This window comes from Sinocyclocheilus grahami, unplaced genomic scaffold, assembly GCF_001515645.1.
Source record: "Sinocyclocheilus grahami isolate Dianchi unplaced genomic scaffold, SAMN03320097.WGS_v1.1 scaffold1351.1, whole genome shotgun sequence".
NCBI lineage: Eukaryota > Metazoa > Chordata > Actinopteri > Cypriniformes > Cyprinidae > Sinocyclocheilus > Sinocyclocheilus grahami.
In genome coordinates, this window is record NW_015506530.1 from 86,750 (window position 1) to 98,807 (window position 12,058).

The 12,058-nt window shown below is 37.0% G+C and overlaps 1 protein-coding gene across 1 annotated transcript in view; it reads left to right on the plus strand.

Annotated features, from left to right (window-relative positions):
- LOC107569492 (neuroligin-4, X-linked-like) overlaps positions 1-12,058 on the plus strand; it is a 44,247-nt gene that overhangs the window by 5,699 nt on the left and 26,490 nt on the right. The window contains exon 2 of the mRNA XM_016255600.1: positions 5,154-5,887. Coding sequence (XP_016111086.1) covers positions 5,425-5,887 — 463 coding nt within the window. The 5' untranslated portion in view covers positions 5,154-5,424. The remainder of the gene's footprint in view (positions 1-5,153; positions 5,888-12,058) is intronic.

Here is a 12,058-nt window from a genome sequence, read left to right on the forward strand (position 1 = left end):
CTACTTATCCTGACAGTTTCGTCATTAAGTTTAGTTTGATGACGCCTCTAGACACACTTTTTAGAGGTTTCTAAGGCTTGTGTTCATTTTGTAATTACAGAGAAAAGACTCCCAAAACAATTAAGTTGATCGTAAAACAGTTGCATCAAAGGTTTGGAATCGCGGCCCACTGCCATAAAGTTGGCTTGACGTTGGACGTTCAATATTCGCAAGTGTAGGGACCGTCTCTAAACTTACATACGACATACGATATTTATTCAAATAAACTGTCAAATTATATCTAAATATTGCTAAATATACCTGATTCGTAGATGAACACTTTACAGTTGGTTTTGTGACTGTAAATCATTCTCTTCAAATGCTATTGAAGTTACAATCATGTTTACCAATGTCATATTTAACTTTAGCGATGGTCCCTAAACTTGCGAATATAGACCGATATAGACCGTCAAGTGCCAGTGGGCCGCGATTTCAAAAAGCATTGTGAGCCCGAGTAGACCGTAGGTCTAACTAGGTCCTTTGGTGCAACTGGTTTACGATTGCATTTAGGCTCACAGTGCTTTTGGGAGTCATGCTTTTCTCTGTGTAATTCGACATAATAATGTGAATCTGTGAAAATATCTTGCAACTCTGCAGTTGATCCCACAAACTCCGATCTCGTTTGATCTGATGCTTCTGCATGAGCTCTCTCAACCAATGATTCACCGGAGCTCCGCAAGGACCACCTCCCTCATTTCCATGCTGCACACGGAAAAGTAAAAATAAATAAATGAATAAATAAATCTGGAAATAAATACATGTGGGAATAAATAAATAAATATAAAAAATAAATAAACGCATGAATAAATACATTTAAAATAAATAAATACATTTAAAAAATAAATGATAAGATAAGTAGATAAATACAGAAAATAATACACATAGGAAAAAGGTCATAAAAAATAAATTCAGGATTAAATTTCATTAGAAATGAACTATATTTGTTTTTATCAAGTCATTTATTTCTTTATTTTCCTGTTATTTATTATTTTTGCAGGTTTGGACCTCCATAGTGGAATCATATGTGTGTGTGTGTGTGTACTTAACCATATTTTACATGGTTAAACATATTTTGGGGACAAATTTGTACCCAAAAGTGAGCAAAACCTGACAAAATCGGCAAAAACCTAAATTTGTGGATGTCCTCATTTGTAAAACTGTTATACAAATAAAGTAAAAATGCAGAAAGTTTTCTGTGAGGGGTAGGGTTAGGGGAGGGTTTAGGTTAAAAAGTGTATAACTATCTGTATATAAAAACAATAGCAGTCTATGTAATGTCCCCTTTTATGTGAAACAGAAGCAGTTTGATGTTAAGTGCAGTCACACACACAGATCACGTTGCGGCCTAACTCAGACATTCAGGAACAAACTTTTTAGCGCTGCCCCTCAGTTTTATCAACTTAAATAGCTTAATCGCTCAATAGCTACATTATCTTTCTCAACAAGGAGCTGGTAACATCATTGTTTTTAAAGGAATTAAAGCCACAGCTTTACTGTTAATAGAGAAACGCGGCAAAACGGTGGTAATCATACATACACAGCCTCTCTCTCTCTCTCTCTCTCTCTCTCTTTCTCGGTGTGTGTCGTAAATGAACACTTGATGAATTACACTTTTCTGAGAATAGAATATTGAAGTGGAGATCTCTAAAATGCAAGCTAACCAGTGTTTTCAGAAAGCATGCGCGTTTATCCACAGTGGAGAGAGAGAGCGCGCGTGCACAGGGTTGCCAGGTTGACAAAGATAAGTAGCACATTTAGCAGATATTTCCGTATTGCGTAAGTGTGAAGCTCTGTTTTGGGGATTACGCCTCTTTATAACTCAGTTGTGTTCCTCTGCGGCCAGATTAAACCTTGTTGTAGCCTATATATGCTCTATTCATTCTTTTTTAGAAACCTCACACTTTTCTACTCAATTTTAAACGTTGTAAAATTGTAAACAAATTAAGCGCGGTCCACTGCTGCACACGTGCCACAATATCGATACAGGGCCAGCTGTATCGATACTCGTATCGTCAAATCTCTGTGACGATACATCGTCGTATCGATATTTTGAACACAGCACTATTGCCAAGGTGTGCGTAGAAGGTTGTTTTATCATATTTATAAAAGAAAGATACAGCTTTACGATTCTCGCCGGAAAAAGCCGAGCTCCTGGAGGCCAGCTGTGGGCGGAGCTAAAGAGTGACGAGCACTTGGGCGCCGAATGCCAACAAAACAGACATTTGATGCCGTTTCACTTACCTTTTGCAGTTCTGAATCATGACCGGGATCTTTTATAGCTGGGACTGCTCCATCTTTCAGTATCAAACGATGTGCAAATCCAGTGTCGAACTGGGCCTTATTTATAAAACATTCATCAACAAACAAACTTGTGAAACTCCGTTGCTTCCCCGGAAAAACAAACTGTATCCACTGTTTACATAATGCTGGGTTCTTTAGGAAGCTGAACAAAGTTATCTTTCCCTTACAACCAAAAACACACTTCTTTGGATTGGAGACATTTTTCCCGAGCAAGTCCCATGCAGCGCTACTGCCGGATGAAGCGCGTTGATGGGTTACTTGCTCTCACTCTGGTCGATGCGTGCACGGGCGCGCTCTTCCAGGAGAAATCCCCATATAATGAGTTCCACCCTCGTCTACGTCATGAAGAACCACGATCGGAAAAAAACTCTCTTGTACAAACCCGGACGTACAATTTTTGGCACTGAAATACTCCTTCATACGTCCAAATTGGTTTTTGAAACTTTGTCCATGAGAATCCAACTCTTTAACAGTGTAAACAACTTTGAATGCATGAAACAGAATTGTACGCCCCCTTTAAAAAAAAGAGTGGACTTAAAACCCCAGGGTGTCTTTCTGAGACCACCAATTAAGATATTTTAAAGCATGACGTGTACTGGGACTCAAGCCTTATTAAAGTCATACTCCTTCATTAGATGCTGTCTTTTCACATTTCACCTTTTAGATGCTCCAAACTCCCAGTAAATATTTATCAGAATAATATTTTACAGTCATTTACTGTACCGGGGGTTGTTTTCTGCATTGTATATAGGAGATAATGCTTCCGTGTTGTTTGTTTTCATGTGCTTTCTTGTTTTCTCTTGTGACTGGCAGTGTTTAAAACATCCTGCTGTTGTAAAGCGTTCTGTTATGAAGTGGAAAAGTGAAGATAACCCAAATCTTTTTGTAATTTAGCATTGCTCAACACCAATTTAAGATAATGCGACTGTCTCAATGAGTCTATTATATCATCACTGCTTTGTTCGCACAATTAACTTTCCATGAGTTACGCTATCTACCATCTGATCTCTGCTGAAATTGCTTTGTGATATGAGGAAGTTATGTCAATCAATCGCAGATTCTTGAAGAATTATTTAGACAGGCTTTGAAAATGACAGTGTAGATAATGCTGGGTGTGACATTTGTTAAAGACACCATATTTTGAAGATGTTGATAGAATGATGCCCTTTTATGGCTTAGATTACTCTTTGCATAAGAGGTACCGATACAGGAAAAGTCTCATAGGAAACTTTGCTTTGCTTTCACTGACAGAGCTATTAATGGAGGGATCAGAGTGAACGAAAGAGTTCATCACTTGTAGATTTACTCAGGACTCAAGTCATTAAAGTTTCCCTCCAGAGGCTCCAGCGAGCCTAGTTCAGTAATTTGAGGCAAATGTGCATGAACAATCCATGTGATGATCTTGAACTGTATATGAAGTTCAACAAATCAGAGCTACAGTTTGTTTTGTATGACTGTGTTGTGTTCAAGAGTATCAAAAACACCAACTTATGTGGGTCTTCGTGATTCTTGTTTTCACACCCACTCTCTTCCTCCTCTTTTTTTGTATGTGGATGTAATGCATGGAGCATTCATTATTCAAATTCACACGCAGGGTAGAATTTATTGTGCATAATCTGCTCTCAGCTTTGTTCACTTCTTTTGTTTGTTCATTCAGGTGTAAAGATTATCATTTGTTCAAATAATAAATGTGATGCAGACATACCATTTTACAATTCACATATATTTAAATAAGAGGCAAATTTGTATTCGCGTCTACTCCAATACATGTCTCTAATGAAATTTATTTTGAATGCATTTGATTTATTCCAGAGGATCTTCCTGGAAAGATTTCTGGAAACACTGTGATCTTTAGCATTTCCAAAACGAGGAGTCTCAATCGACTGTATTTAGTGTCATTCATTCTTTTGTAATTACATGAAAGGTTACATATTGCTAAAATTCCCAAATTTGAACTTGTAATTTATGTAGATGACTCAGCCAGACCCTGATGAATTTTCTGATCTCTGATCATGCTCATTGTCTTCACATATCAGGCTATTACTTATCATGAGTATGAAGAGTATTCCTGTAGCTCAAATAGTTAGCCATACAAAGTTCATAGAAGGTCATGGGTTGGAATTCCAGGGAATGCATGAACATTTAAAACGTGTAACTTGAATGCAGTGTAAGTTGCTTTAGATAAAAGTGTCTGCCAAATACATAAATTCAAATGTGAAGAATAATGGAACATCACAATGACAACTGAAAGCTTTACCATGACATCAAAACACTTCAAAGTCTTAGACCGGTCATTTCTACACTAAGTGATGAGAAAGATAATAGAGAACGTATAGACTGAACTCAATTGCTGTTCTAAAACATAACTGCTCAGAAAGAGCCTGATTCAGTCATATTGATCTATTTGCCTGGAAACTGTCTATATATGTTCTAAGCAACCTTATTCAGTGCAACTTACCTCATAAATGGATATACTATACAATATTTTGTGTATACGCTACAGGGCTACGCACACAGTTATTTGAGCCTATCAATTTACCAGACAACTTACTGTATAAATTGTGGCCCAGTCAATAGAAACAGAATCATATTTCAAAATAGCTATTGTTTGAATCTAGAGTATAATGATGTGTAAGTGTTAGCATTTATTTGCTATTTGAGTCTATTATTGTATGTTTCTATTGCATGCAAGGTTACTTTGGTGTCTCCGATGTTTAATGCAAAACATGCAAAATAATGAAGGAAATGGAATTCCTCTGTTTTTGTTTGTGACAATGAATGAGAATTTATAGGCTGTTCTTTCTTTCCCACAGGCAAACCAATAAAGGAGGTATTGAAAGGAGGGATTAGTTACACCAGAGGACGGCTCAGGGGGAAAGAAGGATAGCAGTTAAAGAACAACAAAAATACAACTGAGATCCAGAATCGCCCTCATGGAATGGGGGAATGACATGATCGCTGATCTGATTGGTGGGCGTGCTGTCAATCATCTGTCAATTGCATCGTGAGGGCAGGGCTTCACCTTGGCTGTGGAAGGAGTGGAGGACTGTTAATTCAACCAACTCTGCTAACCGCAGCTGGACCATGTCACGGCTCAAAGGAACCTCATGGATACGTCTCACCATGGTTCATCCACTGGCTACTCTACGCCTTTTTACCTGGATTGTGCTTGCGGGTGCTTGGCTGGCCATTGCACGGGCCCAGCAGCACCCTATTGTCACGACAAACTACGGCAAGCTAAGAGGCTTGAAAACGGCTCTGCCCAATGAGATTCTAGGGCCTGTAGAACAGTATCTGGGGATTCCCTATGCCCTCCCGCCCACTGGGGAGAGAAGGTTTCAGCCCCCCGAGCCCCCCATGTCGTGGCCAGGGATTCGAAATGCCACACAGTTTGCTCCTGTTTGTCCTCAGTTTCTGGAAGACCGTTTTTTACTCAATGATATGTTACCCGTATGGTTCACCGCCAACTTGGATACCGTTGTAACCTACGTACAAGATCAAAGCGAAGACTGCCTGTACTTAAACATTTATGTTCCCACTGAGGATGGTATGTAATTTCCTTCTAAAACAAATTTATAAAATATTTGATGTATATATTTAATGTTTTCTTCTCAATAGGTTTAATCATTGTTTGTTTGCTGATTTGGTTCATTTCAGTTTTTTTAGCAGCACAGTTTGCTCAGTTGGCATCATCACAACTTGATCTATGGAGATTTTCCAAGTTCAGCATTTTATTTATTTGTTTAGGTGAGATATCCCATCACATTTAGGTCACTTATAAAGCTCATGACTATCAACTCAAATTAAACTAGTAATTTTATGATTATTTTCATCTTAAAAAAGTCCAAAGGCTTAACTGGGTGCAAATGATAGTAACAGATAGCTGTTTGTCTGTCCTATAGTCTTGAATTGCATGTGCTAAATTTAGCTTGGACACTGGACAGAAAGATTAAGGAATAGAGATTAACCTGCAACTGAAAATCTCTCAAACAGTACAGCAGCCATGTCTGCATTCAAAGTATTGTTGTTATTATTGTGACATCATCATGATGAAACATTTTGCCTGGGATGCGATAAGTCAAAGAAGAAATAGGAAAGTTATGAGTCTTAGTATATAGTGCTTTGTTATAGTAGTATTTATTGCGATCTGAAACTTAAAATCTAGAATCTTTTTTTTTTTTTTTGGAGTAATGCAATGTTGCTGACCTGAAATCAAAGTTACTGTATTCCTCTGAAATCATGACTGTTGCTGTACCAATGTGGAGTAAATTTCTAACAGAATATGTCAGAATACTGTGACAGCCCACAGTTTTGCTTAAAAAAGTCCCTTGTGATGCTGAAATTCAATCATTTTTTGTGCCGTACTGCAGACGGTCATCCCCTGTTAGCTTTCAAACGCTAACCGCCCATCATGCTTCGGCTCTCCATATTGCCCTTTTCAAAATCCTGTGTAATATGGGACCATCCTGGCATTTTTGACTCAGAGAGGGACTTGCTCTTCAGCTGTGCCACTGTTGAAGCAGGATGACAGATATAAAAAAGCCCTTTAATGCAAAGACCATATCAAAAGAAAAAGCATAATGTTCAAGGCTAGAATGGGAAACCAGGATCACCATTTCCTGATCTGCAGAAAACAGGTTAGATACACATAAATGATCTTTGTGTTTTAGTTGCCCGCTTCTTTTGTTAGCTAGATGCACAAAAGAGACTGCAGTCTGTTAGTGACAGAGTCAGCTTTATCTCTCAGCGCAGTTACGAGTGAAGGCTGTGGAGGTGGCATCCTGTTTTGTTGTGAATTAATCACAATGAATGCTTCAGCCTGAAGGAATGGTCTGGGTGAAGAAACAATGCAGGCTTCCTTCCACTCTTTAATTGGAAAAGCTAACCGATTTCATTTCTATTGGTCTATTCAAAAAAAACATTTTTGATGTTGAAAGATGTTGAAAAGAAGCAGTCACGGCAAATCAGTGCTTGTTACCCTCATTGTCTATCTCAGTGGGTGGACTTCTTTAACATAACATTTGAAATCCAGTCTTGTTTTAAAGATAATTAAGATCTACTTATAGAGTGCAAACGGGGAACTGACACCTATGAGCATGTACTGTAATTAATCCAATTACTGCTCTTCCACAGTCAATAAGCCTATATATTTATATTAGTGGCCAGGACTAGTTGTCATACTTTTGTTTTTAATGAATACATTATTATTATTATTAACTAATTTATTTATTTTTAATTTAGTTTATTTAATTTGTTTTTATTTATTATTTTTGCACAAACCCTTTGGTACAAAATTCCTCTAGGGAGGATTAAACGGTCTGTTTTAAGATTTCCAGCTAAATTTAAGGTGAAACAATTATGAAACAAACAATTATTATAGCAAAACAAATTGAGTAATTACATACAAAATGTTGAAACATTGTTTTGGACAACAAATAATAGTAATTAATGAACTGTGTAAACTTGCATCATATGTATTGCCACAGTGATTTGGCAAAATGTGTCAACATATGCAAATACTCTTAATATATCAATATGTTTTAACTAAGTACATACTTATTCAATATAACCACTTCAGCAAATTTTGGTGCACGAAACTTGAGTTTATGTAATTCTTATTATATCTATCTATCCATCCATCCATCCATCCATCCAAAACAGGCCTTTTTACCTTTTTACCTCAGTGGCATAACAATTTGAGAAAAGGTTCAATATTAAATTAATTTAATAATTTTCATAGTATTTATTAGGCTTTGTATGTCCTTCTTTGATGACAGTAGCACTCAAGCTGACATGGACTTTACAAGTATGTGCAATATTTAATAATTCATTATCTAGCATCATATAATGGAAGCAACAAAATCTGACCTTTAGTGCCAAGAAGTTATCATATTGTCAAATGTGCATATCCTTATGAATGCAGTCTACCCATTTTCTAATAGTTCGTTCCAGCATGATAACATGCCATGTCACATAGACTGGTGATGTCATTGAGTTTAGTACAATGGTCTCCTGGGAACGCCATGAATGTGCAGCCGATGCTAATGTGTGATATTCTCGGGTCAGCATGGACTAAGGAATCTCTAAGGAATGTTTCTGGTAGCTTGTTGAATCCATTCCATCAATAATTCAATTCAGTTAAATTAGTTTAGAATTTTAAAACATGAATGATTTTACATTTTGGTAACATGGTTCTTGTAAGGTGAATCTTTGAGGTACCTCACACAATCACATATGATCATCTCTCATTCTGCGTCCCGCTGTGGCTTTTAATTTGTTGCTGTCAATCACCTATGCATAATTGGCCATTTCTTGTGGTTAATGTGTTTTGTGTGAAACCTTTATTTGAGCTGTGGGGATAGTATCGACCGCTGGGTAATGAGATGTCCTTTGAAGCTCAGCCCAAAAAAAGTGTTCAAAGCTAGTGTAACTTAGTTCCTCATATTCTTCAGGTTGAATTATTAATGAATAAAATGTAACGGGCTCCTGAACAAAGGGATTCATAAATGTGCTTTGGACATGCTAAAAATACTGATTTAACCTGTGCTGAGGAGAAAAAGTTAAAAAAGGGATTTAATACACCACATAAGGTGACTATATTTTTTAAGTGTCAAACCTGGGCACACAGGGGTGGAGGGTATCCCTGTGAATTATTCATTTGTTTGTGGTATACATATCACAATAATATTAGTGTCAAAGTTTCAACACTCGTCCTGGACACCTTCCTGTTTTTTTGTACTCTAAATGGTTGCTTCATTAAATTTAAATATATAGTTACATATCAATTAAAGTACACAAAAAGTTATACAATTTAATACAATTAAAGACATATATCTAAATATATCTCTACAGCAAATTATGCAAAAAAAAAAAAAATATTTTATTAATATTGAATACAATCAAATGCAAGTAACATAACACATATATCAAAGGTTTATTATGTCCATAGATAATGACATTTACATGTGAAATACAATTAACTCGAAATAAATAACTTGAACATTTATGGAACAGTTTCATTTACATAAAGGTAATTGTAGGATTTTTTTTTTTTTTTTTACACATAGCTTAGGTGAAGGTAATTCACAATTGATCCATCCTAGTTATCTAACAGACTTGCACTGTGTGTTAAGTTATTGTCGCGGCAACTAAATACAGGTGCATCTCAATAAATTAGAATGTCGTGGAAAAGTTCATTTATTTCAGTAATTCAACTCAAATTGTGAAACTCGTGTATTAAATAAATTCAATACACACAGACTGAAGTAGTTTAAGTCTTTGGGTCTTTTAATTGTGATGATTTTGGCTCACATTTAACAAAAACCCACCGATTCACTATCTCAACAAATTAGAATATGGTGACATGCCAATCAGCTAATCAACTCAAAACACCTGCAAAGGTTTCCTGAGCCTTCAAAATGGTCTCTCAGTTTGGTTCACTAGGCTACACAATCATGGGGAAGACTGCTGATCTGACAGTTGTCCAGAAGACAATCATTGACACCCTTCACAAGGAGGGTAAGCCACAAACATTCATTGCCAAAGAAGCTGGCTGTTCACAGAGTGCTGTATCCAAGCATGTTAACAGAAAGTTGAGTGGAAGGAAAAAGTATGGAAGAAAAAGATACACTGAGAGAACCAACTGAGAGAACCGCAGCCTTATGAGGATTGTCAAGCAAAATCGATTCAAGAATTTGAGTGAACTTCACAAGGAATGGACTGAGGCTGGGGTCAAGGCATCAAGAGCCACCACACACAGACGTGTCAAGGAATTTGGCTACAGTTGTCGTATTCCTCTTGTTAAGCCACTCCTGAACCACAGACAGTGTCAGAGGCGTCTTACCTGGGCTAAGGAGAAGAAGAACTGGACTGTTGCCCAGTGGTCCAAAGTCCTCTTTTCAGATGAGAGCAAGTTTTGTATTTCATTTGGAAACCAAGGTCCTAGAGTCTGGAGGAAGGGTGGAGAAGCTCATAGCCCAAGTTGCTTGAAGTCCAGTGTTAAGTTTCCACAGTCTGTGATGATTTGGGGTGCAATGTCATCTGCTGGTGTTGGTCCATTGTGTTTTTTGAAAACCAACGTCACTGCACCCGTTTACCAAGAAATTTTGGAGCACTTCATGCTTCCTTCTGCTGACCAGCTTTTTGAAGATGCTGATTTCATTTTCCAGCAGGATTTGGCACCTGCCCACACTGCCAAAAGCACCAAAAGTTGGTTAAATTACCATGGTGTTGGTGTGCTTGACTGGCCAGCAAACTCACCAGACCTGAACCCCATAGAGAATCTATGGTGTATTGTCAAGAGGAAAATGAGAAACAAGAGACCAAAAAATGTAGATGAGCTGAAGGCCACTGTCAAAGAAACCTGGGCTTCCATACCACCTCAGCAGTGCCACAAACTGATCACCTCCATGCCACGCCGAATTGAGGCAGTAATTAAAGCAAAAGGAGCCCCTACCAAGTATTGAGTACATGTACAGTAAATGAACATACTTTCCAGAAGGCCAACAATTCACTAAAAATGTTTTTTTTATTGGTCTTATGAAGTATTCTAATTTGTTGAGATAGTGAATTGGTGGGTTTTTGTTAAATGTGAGCCAAAATCATCACAATTAAAAGAACCAAAGACTTAAACTACTTCAGTCTGTGTGCATTGAATTTATTTAATACACAAGTTTCACAATTTGAGTTGAATTACTGAAATAAATTAACTTTTCCATAACATTCTAATTTATTGAGATGCACCTGTACATTGTAAGCTGATTTGAAAAGATGTTCTAGAATTAATGTGCAAATCAACTTGCAATGTTAAAGATGACATTCTTTCTCTGTAATTTCATTCTACTGAGACAAATGATACTAGAGACAGAAAGTTCCAACATTTTCACTAGAAAGAATATAATGAATGAACACCTCTGTCTACTTTACAGGCCATGGGTTTGTTATAATTTATCATTTAAATTTTTAGATCCACCATTTGAAAAGATTATATTGGCCCAATACTTAGGATAATCTTGAATAGCACTGGAAATAAAAGTTCCAGTTATGAAATTGGACAAGTCTTATTTTGTGTGGAAACTCGCATTTGGCTAATAGCACTTCAAAATCATAGAGATGAACATTTAGCTGTTAAAATTGCTTTTGCGACCTCTGAATGAAATTCTCCTCAGCCCTGACATTAATTATATAATTTTATGTAAGCACATCAAGCTAATCTGTCTAAGCCAATGCAACCATAACATCACTTATGCAGTTATTTGTGCAAGCTAATGCTTACAGACTCTAGGGCAGAGCATTTTAGAATATTTTGTGCATTTTAAGCTACTAGTACATTTACATTTTACCTACGGGTGATTTGGTGTGTCCTCCCTCCAATCATTTTCAACCAATCTGCCCTGGCTGAGACATGAGATCGCAAAACAGCAGAGAATTCAAAAATACACATGGAGTGGCTTGTACATCAGTAGATTTAACATGGACAGTCAGGAACATAACTATGCATTTACAGTATTCTCCCTTCCTAAATGTGTTAAATATGTGGTTTGCTTAAAGTTTAGTGCCCTTAAAATGTAGGAATTTTTTTTGGAAGTTAAGGAGAACATAAGGTCCCTAACTTTACTGTAATCATATATTTAAAATACAGTGGCCCCAGCTCTTTTGATTTTGTCTTGACTCTTATTTTAATGTTTATTCATTTTGCGTGTAGGTATGTAGTGTTGTG